The sequence below is a fragment of the Alligator sinensis genome, unplaced genomic scaffold, assembly GCF_000455745.1.
Source record: "Alligator sinensis unplaced genomic scaffold, ASM45574v1 scaffold234_1, whole genome shotgun sequence".
Taxonomy (NCBI): Eukaryota; Metazoa; Chordata; order Crocodylia; family Alligatoridae; genus Alligator; species Alligator sinensis.
The window spans coordinates 232,557-260,072 of NW_005842334.1; the positions used below are offsets into that span (position 1 = coordinate 232,557).

A 27,516-nucleotide genomic window follows, 5' to 3' on the forward strand; every position below is an offset into this window, starting at 1 on the left:
AGAGGGTCCAGAGGAGGGCCACCCACATGATCCGGGGACAGCAGGGCAGACCCTACAATGAGAGGCTATGGGACCTGAACCTGTTCAGCCTTCACAAGAGAAGGCTGAGGGGGGACCTGGTGACCGTCTATAAACTCACTAGGGGGGGACCAGAAGGGTTTGGGGGAGACCTTGTTTCCCCTAGCACCCCCCGGGATAACAAGGAATAACGGCCACAAGTTGTTGGAGAGTAGGTTTAGATTAGACATCCGTAGGAACTACTTCACAGTTAGGGCGGCTAGGATCTGGAACCAACTTCCAAGGGAAGTGGTGCTGGCTCCTACCCTGGGGGTCTTTAAGAAGCGGCTTGATAGCTACCTGGCTGGGATCATTTGAGCCCAGTTTCCCTCCTGGCCAGGCAGGGGGTTGGACTTGGAGATCTACAAGGTCCCTTCCGACCCTACTTCTATGAGTCTATGATTCTATGAACCATGGATTTATACCATTACAATTTGCCATTTCACTAGTAACTCCAGAGAATGAGAAACAACCATGTCAGTCAGGACATCACAATCTGTTTACCAGCATTATTCCCATTTGTGTTTGAATCCTAAAATGTAGTCAAAGATGGCAACACAATCAGAGATACATTTGGAGTGAGAACAAATACAAATAAGCACAGTGACATGCCTGATTCTTTTTTATGTCATATTGAAGCATATATCTGGATGAAAAAAAACTGCATCAACATCAGTCCTACTTTGTCAAAGAGAATATATGAAAAGTACAGGGCCTGGTCCTCATTGTTGGTAATGCCAACCTTGCTAGCCAAACCCCTCTCATTAAATGGCAAGGAACAAGCAACCAGATATCTGCTGGCCACATAACTATGTTCTGAGGAGTCTTTATAAAATGTAACCATAATCTATTTGAAACCAAGACTAAATGCTTTGGTTTCTCTTTATCCTCCTTGCACAATTCTGTGTGCTATTTTGTCTTCCCATGCCACAGAGATCAAAGGATCCCTTAATCCAAGAAAATATTGTTTAATAGTAGCTCCAGCCTGGAATCTTTGAAAACCAACTTATCCCTGGTTAAGACAAACAAAAATTATTTAGCTGGGTCAAGACAAATAGACTTATGTAGACACTATATAATATGGACACCAATAAAATACTCATACCTTCACTTTAAAAGTGCTGTGAATCTGTAAAGTTCCACACATTACATCTAGGACATACTACTTCAAGGAATAGGTCCCTTGTGACTGTTTCTGAGGCCCATACAGCTTTTTAATAGGGTTTTTTTTGTTCAAAAGGCTATTCAAAACATTTTTTACAATCAAAACCATAGCTTTTAAAGTTTGAAATGTTGCCACAGGGACTGTCACCTACTGTTAGGTCAAGCAAGTCCAAAAACATCAGGCAGGGAAGAAATAGAAACCTCAGCAATTGCACAATGTAGCAGGCACAATAATGTAATATTTTACTTCACAAGTATTGATCTTGTCTATAATGAGGGCCAGAAAATGATTGTGAGAAATGAGGAATGGACAGTATTGTAAGGATATAAGGGATTATGAAGGATGTACTTCAGCCAAAAATAGAAGTGATTTTCAAATCTAATCAGGCTTCACTATGAGCTTAGAATCAGACGCCAGCTCAGATGGATTCAATGCTGAAGAGTATCTCATGTAAAGTAATTGATTCATACTCCCATGCCCCAGTCAGGTGGGGAAATACTAGCTTCATTTTTTTGTTAGGGAAAGGAAGCAAAGAGATGAATGCAAGGATTCAAATTTGGTCTTTAAATAATGCAATGCCTAGGATTTGCTCTGGAATACAATTCAAGTTGACAATATTAGGCAGCTAGAATCCCTATGCTGTTAATGGAGAGACTTTGGAATCATGAGAGAGCAATGCAGGTTTAAGAGCTTAAAGTACTCTACATACAGATTGGAGAGCATTAAATGCTTCCAAGAAGACTGTGTATGGAGCTCTCTAGATGGAAAATATATATCTCTCTATATATATTTTAGGGGGCTGGATTTATTTTTAAGTATTAAATTTGTGATTTGATAAGTTGGATTAATTAATAAATATAGTTAAAAAATTAAATGATTGTGCAAGGAAACTGAATACGGTACCTCACTAAAGTGATAAAACATATATAAATAATAATGGTCCAATAAACAAAACTTTACATCTTCTAGCTCCATGACCATTTACTTTGTTATTGACTTTGCATCAGCTTTCATAGAAAATCCTCTGGAATAATAGTAAACATCAACCAAACCATTATCTTACTATATATCATATCTATTACTGGTCTGTGAAACAACTTCCAGTCATTGTTGAGACCAGTTACGTATCATCATGCCTACAAAATCAGTGGCTAGTGACAGGAACTAAGCCATATATATCAGGAATGGAATCACAGGAAGGTAAAATTAGGGCTCACTAGAGTAGGGGTGGGCAAAATGGTGGATCCAGCTGGACGCCAGACTCCATTTCCCAGCAGCCCCTGTTCACATGGCTGGGGCTGGTTTCCATGGAGATCCCAGCAGCAGCTGCACTGTGATAGCACGAAGGCCGGGGTTTCCATGGAGACTGGCCCCAGCAGCGCTGGCAGGGCATGCAGCAGGGCGCAGAGCTGCTCCAAGGCCAGGCTGGGATTTTGCAGCAGTGACAGCATGATGCAGAGCAACAATCTGCAGCCTACGTGCCCTGGGCAGGCATGTAGGTCATGGATTGCAGCTCTGCTCCAGCTCTTTACAGCAGTGACAGGGTGATCTGGAGCTGGGGCAGAGCCATGATCCACTGCCTGCACAACCCTGCCTGGAGCATGCAGGCTGCAAATTGCAGCTCTGCCTTGGCTCTCAATCACAATGTCACTTCCACAAGATCTCAGCCAGGCTCCAGAGCAGTTCTGTGCCCTGCCACATGCCCTGCCAGCAGGGGTGGTGCGAGGGGAGTATAGCCACCTCAAAATTCCCCATAGCCACCCTTCCCAGTGGTGCTGCCACTGCCTGCCCCACACAGGTGGCAGCAGCAGAGCCCGTCTGTCTCCTGCCTGCAGCACAGACCTCCCCCACCAGGAAGAGGCTTACAGTGCTGCTAGGGCCAGTTTCTATGAAAACCAATGGAAACTGGTGCTAGCCACATGGACAGGGGCTGTTGGGAATGGAGTCTACTGCCAGTTGGATCCAGCCCATGGGCTGGACTTTGCCCATTCCTGCACTAGAGGATAGAATCAAAGAATGGTATTATATCATATAGTCCTTTAGTTCAACCACTGCACAGATGAAGGATTCACTATTCTAAACTGTCCTAGATGAATGACTTTCCAGCCTGTCAATGAAATCTTCTAGTGAAGGAGTTTCCACAGTTTCTCCAGTCTGCTTGCTCCATTGTTCTACTCTTCTTACACGTATGAAGTTCAGACCACAGTCAAGACAACAAGATGTTTCACAGGAACTGCCAAGGATCGACAAATTTCTTTTTTATTTTTCATTGGATTGAAAACATTTTTTTATAAAAATGGAATAGCATATCAGTGTCTAATTTCATGTAAATTCTGAGACGTTTAATTTGGGAAGAGGTGTGCATTCATTTGTCCATCCAGTTATGATATTGGCTTGGGATGTGGGGTGTTCAGGTTCCTGATTTAGAATGGAAGATTTGTATCCCAGATCGCTCAGATTCAAAACGGTGGCTTGAACTTCAAATCTTCCTTCATCCTAAGCCAGGACCTTAACCACTTGGCTTCAGAGTGGGAGCATCTCAAACAGCATATTTCAGCAAAAAATCACTAAGTTGATAATGTCGGACCAAGTCTAGTCAGATTCTTTTTTGGAAGATTTTTGTTGTTGCTTTTTTCAATAAATTAGAAAGAAAAATATGTCTCTACACTGAAAGGAAGAAATAGGAAAGTGAAATCAAATAATCAATTAGAGAAATATTATTCTCCCCCTGAAAAAGTACAAAGTTCTTACCACAGACAAAGCTAGACTGCTTTGAACTATTTTTGTCATAAAGCTTAAGCAGCTACATAATCTGATGGTAAATCCCATCCTTATGGAAAAAAACAAACAAAAGATCAACAACAAAATAAAAATTACAGCTTCCTGAATCCCACAGCCTTCTATGAACAAAGGAAAAGAGACAGAGGGAAATAACAGGCTCCCAATTAAATGGAAATCAATTACAAATGCCTCCCTTCAAAAGGCAAAAAATCCTGACTGTACTACATTGGCCTCAAGCCATGGCAGAAATGCCAAGATGTCAGTGAGAATTGAATATTATATGAATATGCAATACACAAAATCTCACACACAGAGTAGCAGATCTTAGCTTCTAAAAGCAGTCTTATAAGCGGGAAGAGCTTTTACAGACTCATTGCTTCCAAATCTCTCTCTCACAGAGTGAATGGAAAATAAATTTTATTGTGTGAATGTTAAATCCCAGCCTAAACTAGAAGCTGTGAGTAATTTGGTGGCTTGTTAACTGCAGTTGGAGCCTGAGGGATTATTGGGGGCATGTGCTAGAATGGCAGTTCTGTCATCCTTTCAGCAACTCTGGCAACTAGTGTAGAGGCAGGGAAGGGGTGTTCTCGTCTTCTGCCTATCCCTCATGCATCTTTTGTGTCCACTGAGGTGTTAGCAGGGACCAGAGCCCATGCTGCACACTGGGATTGAGCCCAATCTTTTCATGTGGGCTCTAGCAACAAAATTCCTCCTTTGCCTCTTTACACTTGATTTTACAAACTAATTGTTCCACTAAATTAAACAGGACTGAGAACACACACTTAGCCCAGTTCCTGCAGATTCATTGACTCCTTGCCTAGACAGTATGTTTGCAAAACACTTTGGTTACATGCCAGAAGCTACTTCAAATGACATTCTTTTTTTTAAAACAAAAGTTTGCAAGATATGTTACTTTAAGATACTTTTAAAAAATGCAAACAAGATTCTTTCTAGTTTTTCCAATTTGAGCTGCAACACTGTTAAACATATAATGGGAATGTACCTGTTGGAGGTAGTGCTGAAGGTTCTTCTAGTGAGACATCTGTTGATGGCAAGCATTCCTTGGTGAATGTGATGTCATCGAGTGCTATGTCACCCTTGGGGCCTTTCCCAACATGTCCTTCAAAGGTAACCTGAAAGTCTTCATCTGCATCCAGGCCCAATATGTGTCTCTGCCAGTAATTCCCTTGGTTTCCAGTCAGGTTGAGGAGGACTTTTTCTTGCCCTGAAGATGTCACTTGATAGACAATTAAAGAACCAATGCTGGTTCCATACATGTGGTAATAAAAGAGTATCTGTAACAAAGAGTAACAATGTTAAGTGTACAATAAGGTGAATTAAACATACTTTAACATGAGGGCAACCCCATACTTTCAATACAGTAAAATCCTCAGCAGTTGGAATAGCACTGACATTGTTGACTTATCCATTATCCAGTGTTTATTAAAACAAAAGGAAAAAAGATTATTGAAAACGATTTTTATAACTATTCATAGATTTAAACATATTACCGTCAGAAGGGACCTCAGCAGATCATTGAGTCCAACCCCCTGCCCTGGGCAGGAAAGAGCGCTGGGGTCAGACAACCCCAGCCAGGTGCTTGTCTGGTCTCCTCTTAAAGACCCCCAAGACAAGGGAGAGCACCACCTCTCTTGGAAGCCCATACCAGATTCTGGCATCCCTTACCATAAAGAAGTTCTTCCTGATGTCTAACTTGAATCTGCTCTCTGTCAGTTTGTGGCCATTATTTCTAGTTACTCCAAGGGGTGCCCTGGTAAACAGAGCATCTCCTATCCCTTGCTGTCCCCCCACAGTGAATTTCTGGACAGCCACAAGATCACCTCTCAACCTTCTCTTGCAGAGGCTGAAGAGATTCAGGTCCCTTAATCTCTCCTAGTAGGGCCTTACCTTCGGACCCCTAACCATATGAGTGGCCATCCTCTGAATGCTCTCAAGGTTATCCACAACCCTCTAAATAAACTAATAAAATATATTTAGGAGACAAATTTTTCAGTGCTTATACAGCTGGTATTAAAACTGTTTTGGCCAATATCACATTTATACTTGAACTGTGAAACTTTTATATTTAAACATAAAAAACAGAAGCTAGGAACAATGCATAAGCCATGCCATTTAGTAGTGGGGAAAATGTTATTCCTATGACTTTAAACTGGCTCATGAAGATACTGACATTAGAACATGAGAAGATCATGAAAAAAAGATCTTCCCTAACCTTAGAAGAAGGTTTCAAAGCTGGCTTGCTATTACAGAGATGACAAAGATAAATAGAAGGGGGTAGATTTTCCTGGTTGAGATGGCTAGAGGGGGGAAGCAGAATAATAAACAGAATATTAAATACAAGGAAAATGGTGAAGTAGGAAAGTAGTAAACACACTACAAGAAAGAAACACCGAATAACAGGTGGTATCACCTCTTGTTTCTCATAAATTATTTAAAATGAAATATTGATGTAGGAATTGTCATATTGACTTAAATTGCACTCATCCATGTCCTCCCATACATTGTCTTCAACAATATTTAATACATGTTTCAAGGGATGATGCAAACCCCCACAAAAACTGCCTAATATATTCATAGCGCAAGTCTCTCCTAATTTTAAGCATCTGGCTAAAGTCCTGAAGAAAGAAAGCTGATAACCATAATTCTATTCCAGCTATATTAATGAGAGTGAAGATATTTTTATTTCTTTAAAAAAAATCCACATTTTTTTGCTCAATATCATCTTGTGGAAGAAAGTTGTATAGGTTTTAAATATATTTTGCTTTACATAAATTAGTATTTATCAATTTTTGCCTTTTTTATATTACCGGGTTTCCCCTTGCTCCTGAGCTGCACGGTTAATAGGTACTCTATCTCACTAATTATTTTATACTTGTATAGTGTAACTCTTATTTATCTACTCTTCAAATATTTTTGACTGCATAGAGGCCAAGCTTCTTCAACAGAAGTAGGGAATACTAGCATTCAGCCTATTCCATAGCTTTAGGAGTTAGGGTATTCTCCTAGGAAATGACAGGTGTGAATTTGAACCATTTCAGGCTGAGGGGCACATATGACCCAGGTTGTCCACTTCCTTAGTGATGCCTCTATCTACTAATTCAAAAGGAAAGTCATGGTACTATTACCATTAACCATTACTTATTAGAGTTGTGCAAAATTTCACCGGCTGTTTCGTTTCAACATTGTTTTGACTCATTTTGAGCTTGAAACAATGAAATCAAAATGAAACAAAAGTCTTCAAAACAGCCTCAAAACAAAACGAAGGCAGTCAAAACATTTTGAAAGTTTCAAAATGTTTCAAGTTTCGAAGAAGTCAGCTAGGTGGTGAGAAACAGGGGAGAACCAGGGCTGTGTACCTAGCAGCTTCACAGCTCCATGTGGCTCAGCCCAGCGGGGAGCGCAGCCCTGGCTCTCCCTGCTTCCTGCAGCCGGGCTGTGCTCAGTGGGGATGGCGGAGCTGATGGGAGCACAATGCCAGTTCTGCCCACCTCCCACCACTGGGCTGCACTCAGACTGGCTCTGCCAACCCCATGGAGCTCAGCTCAGTGGCAGAAGGCAGGCAGAGCCAGTTCCCCTCCCCAGCGCTGCAATTGGGCTGGGGAAGGGAGCTCAGCCCAGCTGAGTTCCCCTCCCCAGCACTGTGATCGGTTCCCCAGCCCAACCATAGGGCTGGGGAAGGGAACCCAGCTGAGCTGAGTTCCCCAGTTTGATGGCAGCCCAATAGAAACAGCAGCAAAACCATTTCAATGAAACGGAACGGTGCTTTCAAAATAACCAAACACTGTTCCATTGAAATGGATGTCAAAGCAGAATTTTGCTGTTTTACATAGCCCTATTACGTATCCTTAAAAAAAGATCGTTTGTTCTGGATACAGAATGAACTGTGGAACCTAATCTGTAGCCTGATGTAGTCTCCTGAATTGTGGAAAGTGGTAGGAGTTCATCTATACCTTTGTGCTTAAAGTATTTTCTATGAACTAACTCTAGGTACTGTCAGAGGTACTCTTCAAGCAAGTAAAAGGATTGACTATAAAGGGATCCTAAGTTTTAGACACTCCAATACCTAACTGAAGGCACCTACATGACCACATTTGATATGGCACTATGGCATTTTCCTAAGCAAATACATCCCATTTAATCCCTACTAAGTAGTAAGCACAGTTCATTTGCACTTCCTAATATGTATTACTCTGCATTTGTCAATGCTGAATTTTGTGTTTTTCACCCATTCTAATTTAGATCATTAATAAATATATCAGACACTACACCCCCCCAGTTCTACAAACATTTTTTTACAAGCTTAACTGAAAGTTCAGTTTGTTGTTAGCATGCTCAAAGTACGTGCATGTCCTTGCAGGATCAAAGGTCACACCAGTACTTGCTGTATTCCAGAATGGATATTAACTGTTTATTCCCTGACCTAGATCTTGTAACCAGTTTTCAGACTATCATACTTCAGTTCTCTAAACATAGTTCTCTTTTAAGCACACCTTTGTCTCATGCTACACAACTATTTATCTTCTTTTTTTCCTTTTATAATCTTCTTTTTTTCCTTTTATAATCTTCTTTTTTGGGGAAAAAAGATTGATCAAAGATTTTTTTATCACTCAAAATAAATTGCATCTACATTGTCTATAATTTCTGTTATGGAAACAAGGCTCCTTTTTGGGGTTTTTTAAGCAACTTACTTTCAGAAACCTTAGATGTAAACCATCTGGTCGAGATCCTTATTGCAATTTAAACTAGGATTTTGTTCCAGTGCCACCTATTTTAGCACCTGATTCTCTGACAGTGCCTCATCTTTATTAGCAGGAAGAATAGCTCTGCAGTTGGCATGTTTTGTTGGTGCTCAGTAGTGAATACTAATTCAAAGAAATCATTTAAGTTGCTCAGCATTCATCTTAAAAAACCCAGATCATCCTTTTACTACCTCAATTAAAATCTAGCAGACTATCTTGGACTCTTTGGTAGCCTAGCTTCTTCCTCCAAACTTACTTTAACATTTTTGTTTCATGTCTGCCTCTTCTTGCTTGGATTCTCTCTTTACTTTTAGTTTTGTTCTTATAGTTTGCTGCTGCAGTGTGTGTTCTTTTTCAACTGGTATTTCTTGCACTGCCTTTCATTTCTGATACTCTTTTGCTTGAATATAGCTTGTCTTTAAACTATCATGTTCTATCTTGCTTTCTACTTTGTTTTACATTTTTACATCTCCTCTGGGTGAAATCCTGGGCCCATATTTCAATTTCTGACCTCAATGCAGTATATACTTATGTAGTATCTTTACTGACACCAAAGAATTTAAGCCCATGATGTTTCTAGGGTCAAAATAAACAGACTCTTCTGATATCTGGGGCCTTGAAACAGCTATTTTTGTAGAATATAGCATTACCTATGCCACATCAATACACTGGTCTGTTGACTTCAGTATCACGTTTATCAGTAGAAGCAATGGAAGATGGTATGTCTCCCTATATATTTGAAAAGGGTTATTCTGTTATAATCTTTATTCCATTCTATGTCTGCTTCCCCTCTCAATCACTAATGTATTCCATCTCTTCTGAGAATTGAAATGCAGTTGTGTACAATTTACAAAGCAAGCCAGTAATGTATGCATTCAGTCCATTTCAAACATAAGGTCTCTGGAAGAAGAGGTCTAAAGGAGCATTTCAAAACTATTTGGAGATTTTCAAAACATGTTAGGAAAAAAAGTTTATGCCACCATGTCAAACACTTAATATATTTTATTTAAAGAAATTTAGGCAACTCCATATGCCCACTAACCATATTTATACACAGAAAAGCTAATTGTTGCCAACAATTATCCTTCCACATGTTTCCTTGTATTTTATATACAGCATAGAATAAATATTCATATAATGAACCATTCATCATTAGTAATCTATATTACTTCTAAACTATTTTATTGGTATCACACAGATGTTAAAACAGATTCTCAGAGCATAAAGACAAACAAGTTAACATGGAGAAATATGAGCCTGAAAAATCATGAGGAGTATCTAGGCCAAATGAAGGAGGGAGACGCTTTTCCCATATATATATATGTATATTTTAAAGGCTGCAAAAGAATTGCCTTAGAAAACATAAATTTATGGTCCAAATTTTCCAAGTTATATTTTTAGTGGCTAGTTTATTTTTCCCCATTGACAAAATGAAATTATTAATGTTATATTTATTTCATAAAATCTGACCATTTCTATTTAACGTTTCCTGAGTTTCTTACCTATAAAGGTGCTTGACATTTGGCATGAGGCCAGAGCAAATGAAAGCAAGTGAACTGAAAAATATCAGACCAACTTAAAACATTTTTTAAAAAGTGATAATCTCCTTCCATTTTGGTCATACTTTTGGTTCTCTCTATAAATAAGCAATATAAACCATGTGAGTAATGGATAAAAAAAACGCTTGAAATTTTGGATTGAGATGCCATTCACACAGTAAATCTCTTTAGTAGTTTTCCTGGTTTGGACTTTCTTAGTTCCAATGAGCAGCTGTGTGCTGGTATACTCAGAGGGTCAATGTCATCAGCTTAAATCAATGGCTTTTGAGAAATCAAATTGAAATTTTCATCATCAAGGTGACTTCTAATAGAGTTACCCTCCTGAAATGTCTAGATTCTATATGGAACCAAAATTAGATAAAGTGGCCAAAAAAAGATGTAAACCAGCAAAACAAAACTAATTTCCACAGAATCCTAACAGAAGAATATTAAACAACCTCCTTTACAGGCTAACATACACTACAATGATAATGCTCGTACGTATACTGTTTGTGCATATACAAGCATATAAAGCTTGTACTGTCTCTCAGACAGGGGACTAGAGTTGGATTTCCTGTGTGAGGATGGATTAAGAATTTCTGCCATATGCTTGGTAGTGCAGATACTTCACGTAATGATGCAGTATCAAAGAACTGTTAAGCAGATGTAGGAGCAAATGAATTAACCTAAGAAGCTGAAGTGGATGTCTGCAAGTATGGTGGGCAGAACTTTACATGGTAATAGTAAAATAACAAATGCTCTATCTAGTATTTGTTAATTTATTTTGTGTTTCTTGAAGGCTATTTTTAATTTAAGATTCACTAGGTTAATTGCCTTAGCTTTTATGGATGTGATGAATGTGTAGGAGAAAGAAGGAAGGATGATGGAAAACACATTTACTTTTTATTTATAGTTAAAATATATAGAGAGGTCAGGTACGTATTTGAATCGGATGCAAAATTTATTATTTAAATAGATAAATAAATGCACTGCTATACTTGCATTCATATTTTAAAGCATTCTGGTTTCTCTAACTCTTAAAAACTCTGTTAGTCTGAAATGTCAATCCCACTTGTCTACACCTGGAAAAACCTTATGTACAATTGAAAACAAGAAATGCCTACTGTGTTGGAAAATAAAGTTTCTAAATAGAGTAAGTAATTGTAGGAAAAAGGCAATCTCTCCTTTCAACATCCAGAAATCCCTTTCTAATACATTGTGCCTAGAGCCACTATAAGAATATCTGTTTAAGTCAATGTGTTAAGAAGCTACAAAACACACTGTTAGTAAAGAAGGCAGAAGGTACATTGAAAGTAAATAGCCTTTGAATCCATGTTGCCATGTCTCTGCCAGACATGTCAGGAGAGATTAAAACTATATATTGTAGCACTTTGATAAGTCTACATAATAGATCAGTCTTCTTATCATATATTCTTCCATTTGCAGTTGCATTGTTTTTATGCAGTTGGTAATGTCCTCTGTTAAATTTATCCATTAAGAGCACAAAGGGGATGTGTGTAGCTTATGCATAAGGCATTTTCTAGACCAGACACTGAAGAGACAATATTCTTGACTACTTCTGGATCTCCCAGAATATTCATTGGCAGAATTCAGTTACTCTAATTTTCTGAAAAACAAAGTGCTTGTTTGATTATAGTTTCAAGCCCAATAAAAGATAGGGGCTATAGTGTTTTTAGAACATACTTGTGTTCTTTAAGAAACAAGTTAGTGAGATCAACCAGTATCAGAGTAGTGATTACCTTGTTGCGTTCTAAAAACAAAACAAAACAAGCTGTTTCTTGCTAGCATTATTCCTTGGCATACCTTGCAATTTTTGCTGTTTCCACTTAGCATGGGACTAGAAATCCTGGCTTTCTGCTCTGGCAACTGAGGGAATGAGCTCTTTATAAAGATGTAATGACCAGATGGCCCTTGCAAGGTATGATCAGCAGTTGGCCCAGTACCAATTTTTGGAGTGCTGCCAGTTCTGAGATTCCAGTCGAAGTCATCTTTCCTGCTTTGCTCCCAGTCACAAAGATCAAATTCAAAATCACAATGCCCTATGGATGTACCTGAAACAGTATTTGAAAAAAAAAATCATGAAAAATAAAAATAGATTGAATAAAATAAGTTATTAACAAACAATTAATAGCAAAAGATGTCTATCTACATCTGGACAATGGAAAAATAAACATTTTATTAGCAAGAGGATTTTTAACAGATAGCTTTACTGTCATAAAAACAATATTAATTATTAGACCTTTTAAATAGGATTTCTGATTAGTAATCAGCCTCATTTAGTTCAAATGGCTTTTTTCTGTTTGCTTTCCATAAGAATTAAAATGCATTTTAATGGACAATATGCAAATCTGGATGCATATCTATGTATTCTTTTCCTTTAATTTTATTTAACAGCTAGAGAAAATATAAAGCTGTCAACATTTAACTATGCATCTTACACATATATATATAAAATTAATGTTTGCTGTAGAGATGCTTTACAAGATAGAACTATTTAGATTTATAGGTGCCAAATAGGTCAGCTATGTAAATAAGGCATTCATATAAATTACTGCTAACATAATTTCAATATTCCAAACATTTTTACTGCCCATATTTAATTACCGTATTCAGTAAGCAAACCTAAGTTCAATGAAGTCAGTGAAAGACTTTCCATTGACCCCCAAGGCCTTAAGAAACAATTATTATTACTGGAAATTTGAACGTGGTTTGCACCTAAATTTGTAAATTGGATTATAGGATCATTTGAAAGTATGGCCGGATGAGACCTCATGAGATCCCCTGCTTAGTCTCCTATGCCCTTACAGTCAGACAGAATAGTATATCTCCATCCTCTTTATAAACACCTGTCAGGTATTTGAAGTTTTTTTTATCAAATACCCCCTCTATATTCTGTTTCCCAGACTAAACAATCCAGTTGTTTCACCCTTTCTTCATAAGCCATGTTTCCCACGCCTCTAATCATTTTATCACTCTTTATTGGACACTTTCCAATCTACCCATATCTTTCTTGAAGTGTGGGATCCAAGACTGGACAGTGGTTTGTCCAGATAAAGTTTCACCAGGGATGAACAGAGCAAAGGAATCATTTTCCTTCAATTACAAGTGAAACTCCTGTTAAAACAACCCAATATGCCATTGATTTTTGGGGTTTTTTGCAAGATCACACTGTTAGCTTATATTCAGCTCATGGTTTACTATAACCCCTAAGATCTTTCTCTGCAGTATCATAGCATAGCCAATCACTCCCCAGTCTTTATTTGTGCATGCATTACTCTGTCCTAAGCATAGGCAATGTGTGTGGGGAGGCGGGGGGGACACAGGGAGACACGTGCTCCCCCTGAGATTGGCCACCACCAGCTTGTGTGGGTGGTCCCTGGTCACCACCCACTCCCCCCTCCCACCACCATTGTCTGCAGGAGGTTCCTGCTCACCACTCGCTGCTCACCACCCCCCTCCTTGCCGCTGGCATGGCTGCCAGTGTCTGCGGGTGGTCCCTGCTTGCTACTCGCTACACACCATCCTCCCTTCACCCCCCACCAACACTGCCACTGGCATCTGCAAGCAGTCCCTGCTGCTGCCTACAAATAGTGCCCCCCCCAGTCTCGGGAGGTACCAGTCGTTCATGGTCCTAAGTGTAGGACTTTGCACTTGTAATTGGTGAGTTTCATCTAATTGATTTTGGACCATTTCTCCAGTTTACCCAGGTCATTCTGGATCCTATTCCTACCTTCCAAAATGTCTGGTAATGCACCCAACTTGGCATGGGAAATTGGTGGCTCCTGCATTGGGGGGGAACATGCCACCTCCCCAGAGGCCAGTCAGTGACCAGGGGTGGGGGGGTGTCCCCTTGTGGCAGATCTCACCGACCAGGAAGCATGAGCAGGGCACCTAGAAGTGCCAGCTGCACTCCTGGAAGTGCCAGCGACGCTTCTCCTGACGCCTGCACTCCCTGGCCAGTGCTCACAGGGGGGACACTGATGCTCCCACCTGCCCCCCCTGCCCGTTGCCTAAGTGGGGACTGCCAGCTGTGACGGGATGCACCAGTGTTCTCAGGGGCACCCACTATGCATGCACCCCCTAAGCGTCACCACTGCAACTTGGTATCATCCACAAATCTGCTAAGTGTGCATTCAATCCCATCATCCAAAACATTAATGAAGATATTAAACAATATTGGACCCTCGACAGACTCTTGGGACACTTACTTGATACCTCCTTGCAACTAGATATTGAGCCATTGATGACTACTTATTGAGTATGATGACCCAGCTAGATATATTCATGTTAAAATACTTTATTCTAGTCCACAATTCTTTACTTATTATCATGATTACTTGCATACCATACTTCCTTTAGTATGACTTGCACCTCTTTTTTAGAAGGTAGAAAGAAGATAGAAAGATTTTTCTAGAACCGTACCTCTCATAGCAGGGGCTCACCATGGATGTATGCTCCCAGCCATGGCTGCAAGTCAATTAAAACTCTAGCTGTGGAGCTATAGTGAGAGTGAGCGATGATGATTAATGGATTCTACCCCTCTTCCATGCAGCCAGAGGAGTGCAGCCCCTAGCAGCCATTCTAGTATCTATACCTCAATTTTGAAGGCCTAATTTTTCAGGAAAAAGTGTGTGTGGTATGCAAGTAAATACAGTATGGGTCACTTGGTTTGACAGTATAAGAACTGACAAGACCCTCTCCCAAAATAGAAACTGCATTTTTCCAGTATTTGAGGTCTGATAAAGTTTAGAAACTAAAAAGCAGGTGAATTTAATGAGAAACTGTTTTGGAAGTCTTATCAAACAGACTAAGAAGGTAATAAGCCACTGCTAAAATGTAGTGATCAGATTGGAATGGAACTTTGTGGCTTGAATCACCCTTAATGGAAATTAATCTGTCAAAAAAGATGCAAGGAAATATATAAACATCAAATACAATTTTCTGTACTATCTTTTTTTAATATATTTATTGCCATTCTGTATAGATGTTTACAATAATTTGGTTGTACAAACAGAGTAGTCGGTGGGGGGTGGGGTGGAATCGTTCAAAAGGTAGTAGCAAAGTATTACTCAAACCACAAGATGTAACTTATCAGAGCTGTGTGTAGCTGCCATAAGGCTATTGTAGCCCAACTTCTCTCCTCTGATCATTTAATTACTCAAAACCGAAGGCTTGCAATTAGGGAAATCATCTACAAAGTCCACCACCATTCATTGTAGCATTTGTACTTAAGTACTTTTCCCATAGAAACATGGTTTCCTGAATCAATGCCTGAAGCTGTATTTCTATTTAATAAGCCAGCTAATGGTAGACAATCTTATATATAATAGGCATAGCAACTACCTTGGTGATAAGCTATGAACTTTGAACTGAAAGGAATAAAAGCAAATGGAATATGCTGTTTATTAAGTAACAGAATGGAGTTGGATCAATCAGCTAGCCAATTAACTGGACAACTGTTGAATAACTTAATACAAACTATTTTATATCATGAATATTAGATATGGGATCTAAGTTATCTTGCCCACAGATGACTTCAAATAAACTCTTGTAACAAAAGTAGTAATCAAATATAATGAAAAAGTAAAGTAGTTATATCCCTTTCTATTAGCTAAACTTGATAAATTACAATTTTAATCTTGCAGCTGGGGAAAGGAAATTTTAATTCTGAAGTAGACTGTTAGTTGGCCCAATTAATAAGTAAGGTACTTTGTAGAAGTGTAGTTGGCAAGCTAGTGATCTAGGATGTTTGTTTTGCCACCACTGCAATATAAAATAAAGCTCTGTGGCCTACCTTGCGTTATTTAATGATGTTATTTTAAATGAGTCATCCCTTCAGCATAAAAAAAATCAAGTAATGGTTGAAAGTTTAACTATGAAGTAATGTTGCTATGTTCATTTTCACAAAACCATTTAAAATGTGAGAAATTAAAGGACTTTCTTCAGCAGATATTGGCAGGCAAGATTCTTTGGGTTGATGTGATACCTTTCATTAGGCCAACTAAATAGTTGGAAAAAACGTTATTTGCAAACTTTTGGGCACAAACATTCTTCTTCAGGCAGTGGGAGTCTCTGCTGATGTTACGAGTTCTTCAAGGTAAAAAAGTATTTTGTAAGTTCCCTTTTAGGATTAGAACTGAGAGATTGGAGAGGGAATGCTTGTCTTGTGAGAAGTAGGCCCCCAGAGGTAACTGGATATTTTTTGTCTTTGATGGATTTTCGGTGTGCGTTCATTCTGGTGTGCAGTGAGTTGTTGTTTGGTTTCTCCTAAATATTTTCCTTCAGGGCATTTGGTGCACTGGATGAGATATATTACATTTCTGGAGGTGCAGGTGTAAGATCCAGGAATGGTAATGGTTCTGTTGTGGGGTACACTTATTCTAGGACTGGTGCAGAGGTGTTGGCAGGTTTTATATTTCTTGTCTTGGCATGGTCTGGATCCATTTTGTGTGGTTTGGGTCATAGGAAGTTTGCTTCTGGTGATGAGGTTAGCAAGATTCGGTGCTTGTTTAAAGGCTAGGATGGTTCTCTTTAAGAACTGGGTCTTCTTCTAGTATGGGTTCCAGGGAAGGATGGTATGTCATAACTAATGATGTGTGATTCATGGGGATTTTCTTTTTATACTGCAGCAATTCTTCATGTGGTATCCAGGTGGCTCTTTCAAAAGTGCAGTCTATCTCTATAGAGGAGTGTCCTTATTGAGTGAAAACCCATTTGTGATGTGATGATCATGGGTATTCTCCTTAGTGCAAATTCAGTGGTATCAGAGAGCTTGGCTGTAAATCACAACGTTTTTGTTGTGTTTAAGGTGATTGCTGGTTCTGTGTATATTGGTCTGTGGGTTTCTTGTATATGGTAGTTTGTATTCTACCATTGTAGATATTGATCATGGTGTCTACAAAGGAAATGTTGGTGTTGGAGTATTCAAGACAGAGTCTGATGGAGAGGTGTTTATTGTTGAGTTTGTGATAGAAATAAATCACAGACTTCAGGATTTTTAATCCATATGATGAAGATGACATCTATATATCTCAGGTATAGCATGGGTTTGATGGTGTAGTTCTCGAGGAATTCTTCCAGGTGGATCATAAAAAGGTTGGCATATTGTGGGGCCATTTTGGTGCCCAAAGCTGTGCCCATGGTCTGAAGGAAGTGTTGGGTGTTGAAACTGAACTTATTGTGTGTGAGGATGAAGTGTATACATTCAGTAATATCTTGAGACCTGTACTCTGAGCTGTAACCTTGCTCTTGTAGATATGTCAGGCAAGCTTGGATGCCATCCCAGTGTGAGGTGTTGGTATATAAGCTGGTGATGTTCATGGTGGCTAGGAGGGTATTGCAACCCTTCAGCAGATGCCAGAATTCCTGTCTCTCCAACCTCACCATTATGCAGAAATCTTATAGCCAAGGCTCCACCTACTTACTGGTGCTGTCTGATGACATGTTTCATGTAAAGGGAGGAGTACTAGGTTCATGGACATAAACCAAGATGTGGGGAAACTATATGCAATGGATTGGAGGAACCTTAAAAAGTTTAAATTAGGTTTGCAGTGGTATGGGGACCAAAGCCTTGAGGTAAATGGGGAAGCAAGTGACCTGGAGGAAGCACAAGCAGGAGGGGGCAACAGGGGAGGCCTTCTTCCTGAGAAAGTAGGGCAATCGGCTAGTTATCTCAGGTGTCTGTACACAAATGAATGGAGCCTGGGAAACAAGCAGGAAGAATTACATGTCCTTGCACAGTCATGGAACAATGATATGATAGGAATAACAGAGACTTGGTGGAATAGCTCACATGAGTGGAGTACTGTCATGTATGGGTATAAACTGTTCAGAAATGATATGCAGGAGAGAAGAGAAGTGGGGTTGTGCTTTATGTGAAGGAGGTGCATGACTACTCAGAGCTCCAGTGTGAAACTGGAGACAGATCTGTAGAAAGTCTTTGAGTTAGGGTGATGTCATGGTGAGTATCTACTATAGATCACCAGACCAGGAGGATATGTGGATGAGGCTTTCTTCAAACAGCTAGGGCAAGTTTCCCAATTGCAGGTCCTGGTTCTCATGAGGATCTTGAATCATATTGACATCTGCTGGGAGGGCAATACAACAGTACAGAGGCAATCCAGGAAGTTTCTGGAGAGTGTTAGGGACAGTGTTCTGGTGCAAGTTTTGCAGAGGCAAACTGTAGGCCATGTTCTTCTTGGCCTGCTACTCACAAACGAGGAAGAATTGGCAGGGAATGTAGTAGTGGATGGCCACTTGGGCAGTGGTAACCATGAGGTGACAGTTCAGGAAAAGAAGGAAAGAGAGCAGCAGAGTAAGGGCATCAGTAAAGTAGATTCTGAGTTGGCCAGGGAACTGATGGGCAGGTAGGTTGGGGGTGGAATCCAGGATATCTGGTTGTATTTTAAAGAAACCTTACTGAGGGCCCAAAATAAACTATCCCGGTACACACCAAGTATGGTAGACGACCAGCTTGGATTAGCAGGACTTTTCAGTGAGCTGAAGACAAAGAGAAGCTTACATGAAGTGGAAATTTGGACAAATGACTAGGGAACAGTATAAGAGCTTGGGCATGCAGGGATGAACTCAGGAAGGTCAAAGTCCAATTTGAATTGAAGCTAGCAAGGGACATCAAGGGTAACAAGATGGGTTTCTAAAAGTATGACTGCAACAAGAAGAGGATCAGGGAAAGTGTGGGTCCCTTACTAAATGGGGGAGGCAACCTAGTAACAGATGAGGAGGAAAATGCAGAAGTACTCAGTGCATTTTTCACTTCAGTCTCCACAAGCAAAGCAGCACCCAGACTACGGCACCTGGCAGCACAATTTGGGGAGAAGGTGAACAACCAACAGTGACAAAAGAACAGGTTAGGAACTATTTATAAAACCTAGACATGTACAAGTCTATGGTGCAGGACATGATGCAGCCAAGGGTGCTGAGGGAGTTGTCTGATGTAATTGTAGAACTGCTGGCCATTACCTTTGAAAACCTGTGGTAATCAGGAGAGATCCTGGAAGATATGAAAAAGGCAAATACAGTGCACACCTTTAAGAAAGGGAAGAAGGAGGATCCAGGGAACTACAGACCAGTCAGCCTCACCTCAGTTGCTGGAAAAATCATGGAGCAATTCCTCAAGGAATCCATTTATAATCATTTGGGAAGAGAAGAAGGTAATTAGGAACAGTCAGCATGGATTCACCAAGGGCAAGTCACGTCTGGCCAACATGATGATGAGATGACTGGTTCTGTGGATGTGGAGACAGCATTGGATGTGATGCAAATTGACTTTAGCAAGGCTTTTGATATGGTTTCCCACAACATTGTTGCCAGCAAACTAAGGAAGCATGGGTTAGATGAATGGTCTGTAAGGTGGATAGAAAACAGGCTGGCTTGTCAATCTCAAAGGGTAGTAGTCAATGGCTTAATGTCTAGTTGGCACCTGGTATCGAGTGGAGTGTCTCAGGGGTTGGTCATGGGGCCAGTTTTGTTCAATATCTTCAACAACCTGTAAGATGGGATGGAATCCCATATTTTGCCCACCCCTGGTCTCACACAACACAAAGATAGAAACAGGCTCACAATCAGAAGTCAGTTTTGGATTATGACATGAACACAAAACCTCATTATTGTCCATAAGAAGGGTTGAGTAGAATAAGTACTTCATAAGCTTAAGAGCTATAATAATAATGGAACCCAACGTCTTTTGTAACCATAAATATTTATAGAAACAGCAAGATCAAAGTGAAAAATCTGGACTGGTTTTCTTTTTACTTTAGTGTATGTTTCAAAATGATGGGAATTTTCTTTCTGCCAAACCATATCAATCACCAATCCAAAACCATCAATCCCAAATGTGAGCAATACAAATGACCACCCTACTTTGGTTTACATGGAAGACAGACTGAATTATCAACTGTGAGATAAGAAATCTTGGGGCACTAACAGAATACAAAATACGTACTCCTCTCCTCCTTCTGATGACCTGAGCGAATAATTGAAAATGACTTTTTAAAAAAAAATTTAGCACACGTTTTACTGAATACTTTTTTATCACCGCAAAACCATCAGTCAATCATACTTGGAGTCTCAATTCAAAATTGAGACTGCAGAAGGAGTTATCATCCTGTGGTAACTATCACAGTGAGATACTTGTGGGAAAGTTTCTGAAATGCCTGCTCAGATTATGCCCTTATGCTAAACTAAATACAATGTTTTAAGGCCCTCCCACTCATTACTACCAAATTCACTGCCATTTTTTTTCCCAAAACAAAAGCCTTCTTGGTTGTAAATTATATTGTCAGCAATATTAGAAGTTGATTTATGGTTGTGTCTCAAGAATGGGAACAGGGTCAAGCCAGATGCATAACTTATGCACTGTACTATGCACTGTTAAAATGAGTACACAGAATTAAAAACGTGGGTACGTATTTTCTGTTCTTTTCCTTCTGGAACTTGTCTTCAAAAAAACATCTAAACTTTATTAATAATTAATGCCATTTCTATCCAAAGTGAGATTAGAAAAAGATCAGAATGCAACTTCTACATGACATTTCCACTAATTGTTCACCACTTCCACAAAGGGGAAAACTTTCTTTAGGAAATATTTTTAGATATTGTCTCATCTTTTTCATGGAGCCCTGATTAACTTGTAGCTGCTAAGGCTTATGTCTTTGATCTGGGGACCAAATTTTAAAATATGAGAAGAGAATATAAAAAGTTATATATTCATAGAAATTTACTGAGAGCAGAAGCAAGCTGATGAACTATTTATTGCACACTGCAGATTAGATTTGACTACAGGGTCCTCCAGTTTAGTTCAAAGGAAAATTAAATTGTGGATTCATGCATCTGCTGTTCAGTCTAGTGGCCAAGATTTAAATGAGTGAGGGGGTTGCAATTTATGTATTTTTAAAAGCAGCTTTTTAAAAGATAATTTTATGAGAAACAGCTTCTGAGGCCTCCAGATTCTAGCTTCAGTCTAAGAATTTAATCTGTTATCACTGAATGTTCTGACTAATTCTATAACAGACAGTAATAAAGGGACTAGGAGTCCCTGGTACCAGGACAAGTTACATTAGGACTCATCGCATAAATAATATCTCCAGTTTGAGAAGGAACAGGGAGGCACAGGAGACATATTACTGTCCATCATTCTCTTATTGAAATATTATAGCTAGCTGTTCTTTCATTTCCTTACTGGAAAATAACAATCAAAGAAGGGAAAAGAATTGATTTAAGTACTTTAATGCTTCATAGAAAATAGCACATTATCCTAAAAATGTCTGAAATAACTGCATTAAAATTACTATAACATGGAATAAGGTTCTGCTAAATAAGGTTCAGAGGAAACAGAGCACTATCTGATCTCAGATACTTAACTATGAAAAAGTTGAACAGAACTGAACCATGAATGTACCAGGCTAAATTAATATTGCTATAGAAACTCAAAGGATGAGTTGGATGCCAGGTCTTCTTCTTTGTATCATTGCAGAATAAATACATTGACCTTAAGTGAAATAGTGGAGTTCTTCCTGTTTGAAGCTGGCTAGGAACAATCCATTTTTTGTTTTATTTTCTTTTGGGTTCATTTATTTTGCTTTTTAAACAGAAAATTCATTTTCCACAAAATTTTTCCATGGAAAAATTTCAATTTTGCTATATATTTTTTTTTAAATTGGCAATCAAATAAAATAGTTGAACTGGAATTGGTCATTGAAAACCACAGTTCATTTGATCAAACTGATTGAAACACTTTGTTTTGGATCAGCTCAACATTATCTTGAGTCTGTCTGAGTTGCTGCTGTGCCTCACACAAGTCTGAAATCTTCAGTAGGGCACCAGCTGTTTTGTTTCGATGCTGTTTCAACTTGTTTTGAGCTCAAAACAGCAAACTCAAAACAAAATGAAAGGCTTCAAAATAACCTTGAAACGAAACAAAGGCAGTCGAAATGTTTTGAAAGTTTTAAAACATTTCAAGTTTCAAAGTTGGGCTTGCTTGCAGCTAAAGAAAAAACTAAGGAGAGGGAGGGGGAAGAGTGGGGAAGAACTGCTCTGATGTTGACTGTGTAGCCGGCCAGTGACTGTGATCATTCCCTGCGGTCCTTTCCAATCCCAGTGCTCTGGGGGAGGGACAGAAAAACAGGATAGAAAGCATTATTTGAACTGAGCTTTCTCTGGCCTTCACACTTACAAGTGACACAAGTTTTGCTCTGAACGGTTTGAAAAGTAGTTTCCCAGAAACCCCTGCACCTGGAAGGCTTCACGACCTCAGCAGGAGCTACCATCCCTGCAGTTCTCACCCCATTGCACCTTAACACACACACAACATGAGTTTTGCTTTCAAGACTTTGAGGTGCAGTTTCCCAGAAATGCCTGTGTCTATCTTCTTGAAACTTGGCAGACTTCATGGCCTCAGAAGGGGCTATCATTTCTGCAAGTTTCAATGGAATCAGGCAAGAAATTACAAAGGATTAGGCAGTTTTGTGCTTCCCCATTATAGCCTATGGACGAAATGTCGAAACAGTTTCAACGAAATGAAAAAGAACAGTGCTTTCGAAATTAAATAAAACTTGAAACAAAATACTATCCTGTCAAAAGAGAAGTTGAAATGAAATGGTGCTGTTTCTCACAGCTCTAATGTTCGGGTGCTTAACATCCCCATTCACCATTCACTTTGGTGTTCTGGGCTTCCCAGCTGGACCACTTCTCTGATTTTGCCTCACTATCCCACATGTGACTAAGGACCTGTAGTGCATCAAGTGTGAAGCAGCCTCACCAGGATGTGTGGCCCATTCAAAGAACATCAGGCACCCAAAAATCTCCTTCCAGAACAGAGAAAGTTCAATATGAAACCAAGTTGTAACAAAACTTGCTTTTGGTTTGGCTTAAAAATGTACTTAAAGCTTGATTTGGGAATGTTGACATTTTACATTTTGACTGAAAAAACATTTACTTCCAAAAAAAAGTTTCACTATTTCACAAACTAAAATTTTTTCAGAACTTTCAATGGTTTGTTGGGTTTTTTTTCGGGGAGAGGGGGAGGGAGTTGCTATTTGGAATTGTTTAGAAATAAAACAACTATCAACAGATCAGACACATGCAACATGGAAATTACAGTTTCCAGTCAGAGCTACTCCTGACTTCCAGATGCATGAGATCAGAATCTGTACCCACAGTATAGACCAGTGGAGGCCAACTTTTTTTGGCAGGCATGCTACAAATTAGCCCCTCCCTGTGTACTACTTTAATCCCCTTTCCCCATCCAATCAGTAGCTCTGTTTTCTGATCTCTGCCCTGTTCCCCTGACCAATTTGTTGCTCTGCTTCCTGGTCCTTGCCCTATCTGTCACTGTGTCACTTGTCCCCTTCCTGTGGGACACTTGGGGCATGTGTGTTGCTGGTTGGCTTTGGAAATGAAGGCAAGCGTTTATCAGTTCAATAATCAGACATAGAAGGCCTGATCCTCAGCTGACATATATGCTCAACTGAGATAAATCAAGTTACACAGATTTACACTGGGTGGTGACTTGGCTCTGTGCTTACTCCTCTGTCATAATTATTTTTGGATGAGTTGTGTTCATAACCCTTACAATTAGACAGATGTCTATATTGTACCAAATGATACAGAATTGGCTCAATGTGCATTTATCAAGTGTTTCCTGAAGAAAGAAGCTGTTGTATTATTAAACTACAGTATGCTGTTGTCCAATGCTCTGGAGAAGCACACTTTTGATATGAAGCACAACTCTGAATCTTAGGCTACCGGTCCTACCTTTTGATATCAGCTGTACAACTAAAGTTGTATGGTATTCAAGATGAAACAGTTTGCAGAGACCTGACAATGCCTGGAACATTAAAGCAAGTGAGACTCCCTACATCCCTGAAGTATTTTGCCTGATTTTTTTTGCTTTGCTTTTTTCATGTGGAAAAACACAATGTTTCTGTTGTGCTCTAACAGGCACTATTCTCTGAATTAATGTTTTTCAAAACCTACCAACAGCACATTTTATTTTTCTAGGTGTGATTTAAAATTAAATTGAAAAAACAACTGACTCAAGAAATATAATTAAATTATTAACTTCATTTTGGTTTCTTCATTGACGAGCTGCCAACAGAATTGAAGCATTAACAATTCACAGCAGGCACAGTTACTTATCATAATTAGACTAAAGAACTGCCATACTTACTGCAAATGTTAGGGCTCTCATCTGAGTTATCAGCACAGTCATTCATAAAATCACACAGATTATCCTTTGGGATACAGTACTTGTTGGCACATGTGAATTCTTCTGAAGTGCAGGGTCTGTCTGGGATGAGCAAAGGGGAACAGTCTTCAAAGGAAATATCATCGACTGCCACATCTCCCAAATAACTGACACCACGTTTTGCCCGGAAAACCACCTAACAAATGTTAAAAACAAAGATTCAAATAAAACATTGACAGATGAGTATAAAAGCTCAAAAATACACAGTCTGGTGCACAGAACAGGATGCATCTGTGTGTCTTGTAAGCCTCCCAAAGCTTTTAACTGTTTAGGACTACATACTGTCTTCAGTTCTTCCTGATGCAAATAGAGCTGCATAAACATGAATCAGCACCAAGAAAGTGCAGGTTTCCTTCACCTCTGCCAAGGTTGTTGGATGACAGATATTGTGTTGGAATCCTTGTTGTTTATGTTGTAAAGAAAACTATCATATGAGTTTACACTGCTCTTTAAACAAATGTGCAGCTAAGAAGCATTCAAAATGCTTTATATTTTCAAAAGTTCTACAAAAACAGTAATCAATATTAGGCCTGTGTATAGCGGCAATTATTCACTTTGGATTTGGATTCGGCCAATTTGGGGGACAGTGATTCAATTCGGTGATTTGAATCACTGTCCCCAACCGATTTGGCTGAATCTGATTCAGAGATTCAGCTGCTGCCGAATCAGCTAAATTTCCAAATCAAACAAGCCCCATCCCCCGCCTGCTCTCCCAGTCCCATCAGTGGCTGCCCCATCCGGCTCCAGCATCCCGACTCTTTAAAAAAAAAAAAAAGCAAAAAAAAAAGCCCCCACTCACCATGCAATTCCACTGGCACTTCCAGTTTCATGGCTGGCGCTTCCAGGGGGTGCACAGCCAATCTCAGGGGTGCACATGTGTGTGTCAATGTGTTATAGAGCTATAGAAAAGGGTTATTGGGATTTCCAGGCCTATTATGGCTCTGTTCATTAGGCTGGAGTAATAGCAGTAGAACACTCCATAGCCTGGGATGGAGAAGTATTTCTTCTTCCTTCAAAACTTTACTTGCATTGAGCTGTGATACTTGGTTTGGAGGCCAGGGAAGGAATTTTGTTCTTAATAATCTGAAGACCAAGATTAACTAATCACAAATTATATAAAATATGGTGTGGCAGGAGAATTATTAAAGAGAAAATGTTAATTAGAATAATCTCAATGATATATGAATTTGAAATACACACCTGAAAATCAGAGCGTACTCCTAAGAACACTTCTGCTCTGTTCCACTGTGCACCTTGGCTGCCACTTTGAGCCCAAAGTTCAGACGTCACATTACCAATTTTACTGAGTACCTAAATGGAAATAGTGAATTCCAGACATTAGTAAATCTTCCAATTACTGACAAACTCAATCTCATTAATATAAATTCACCTCAGCCAGTTTTTCTTTAGATTAATTCCTTCACTTCACTTGAAAATCATCAGTAGAAAATGATTTTAAGTGTGATCTTCCAAGTACCTGATCCTGCAAAAGTTTTCTGATATTCTCCTGCATGCATAGTGAGTTCAGGAATTTCTGAAAAGTCATAAGGGTCAGAGGAATGAGAGACAATAGTTTCTATTAGGATATTCCATTATCATATTAGATTGTTCCAAGTCAGATTCAGCAATCTGACGGCACATCCCATTTTCCCCCCAGAAATAAGCTTGTCAATTCAGTCCAAAGGAACTTGGTCTCTTTGGACAATGGAAAGTACACAAGATATCCACCTAATTTCTTGCCTCAGTGAACAATCACTCAGTTGGGGAGAGTCTACACTTTCCCTCTTGGCTAACCATTCTAAATATATTTCACTCCAACTTCTTGAACATCCAAATTCAATTGACCTGACAATAATAGATGGATGAGAGTCTGATGGAGTGTGTCAGGTCACGTCTCCAGCCAGTACTGACAGAGCTACATATCACTTCACCAGTTTCCAGAGCCACCTCTCTTTTCAAGGATTTATTGTCACTCAGTATAATCTTCTTAGAACAACCTGGACATTTTTCATTGTAATGAAGAAATGACATTTTTGAAAATTTATGCAGTCCTCTAAATGTATATGACACTATACAACAGGTAAGCTGTGACAAAAATGTAACAGAGCTTTCAAGTCAGAGGCACAAGAGGAGAGCATGCAACACATTAAATATAGAAGAAAGACAGAGTGGTGCTATAACCTTGTAACCAGGATACCTGGGTTTTTAGGAGTGCCCTTAATAGAGCAAGGGAGGTTTATGGATATTAGTGAAGAGTGTAAGGTGAAAGAGGAGAGTCTCTTTTCACCTATGATGTATGCATAAATGGACAAAAGTAATTGGAGAGACTTGTATTGCCATGAAAATATTCTGATCTTCCTCTTCAAAACTCTGCATTTTGACTTGAATGTTACAAATTTTTGCTTATATTCACATATTTAAATTTTCCAATGTTTAAGGGACACTATTTCTCAAATAAAGTCCACCTTTGTAAACCAGAAATTCCATCTTACTACTGCATACCCGTAGTTGCAACTTTATCAGGCCTAATGTCGTACCATGTTATGCCCTTAAAATCAAAGGATTCCCTGTACGTTGGTGAAGTGGAAAGGCTTGTAAATGCCAATGCCTTTGAGAACTGTGGCAGAGGGAGTTTTAACTCCTGGTGGGAATACGCATGCCAGAAAGGTCAAAGAATAGGAACTGGACAAAAGGCATGCCAATGTTTATCTAGGCTGAGGGTTGAGTAGCAGAAAACAAGATGTTCTTGTAAAAAGAAACATAAATTACAGGTACATAAGACAAGGATAGTGGAGCCTGGTACATGCCTAAACCAGTGTCTTGTGGCAAGCAAAGGATTACAGTAAAAAAATATATCGGAGGGATTGTGTAGAGAAAAGGGGCGGGGGTGTAGCTCTCTATGTTAAGGAAAGCTACACGTCCCTGCAAGCC

At 39.4% G+C, this 27,516-nt stretch overlaps 1 protein-coding gene across 1 annotated transcript in view; it reads right to left on the reverse strand.

The window, feature by feature from the left end:
* MALRD1 (MAM and LDL receptor class A domain containing 1) overlaps positions 1–27,516 on the reverse strand; it is a 455,974-nt gene that overhangs the window by 217,066 nt on the left and 211,392 nt on the right. Inside the window, exons 22-25 of the mRNA XM_025210089.1 lie at positions 25,786–25,896; positions 24,508–24,721; positions 12,126–12,373; positions 5,007–5,298 (exon numbers count right to left, since the gene is read on the reverse strand). Coding sequence (XP_025065874.1) covers positions 5,007–5,298; positions 12,126–12,373; positions 24,508–24,721; positions 25,786–25,896 — 865 coding nt within the window. The remainder of the gene's footprint in view (positions 1–5,006; positions 5,299–12,125; positions 12,374–24,507; positions 24,722–25,785; positions 25,897–27,516) is intronic.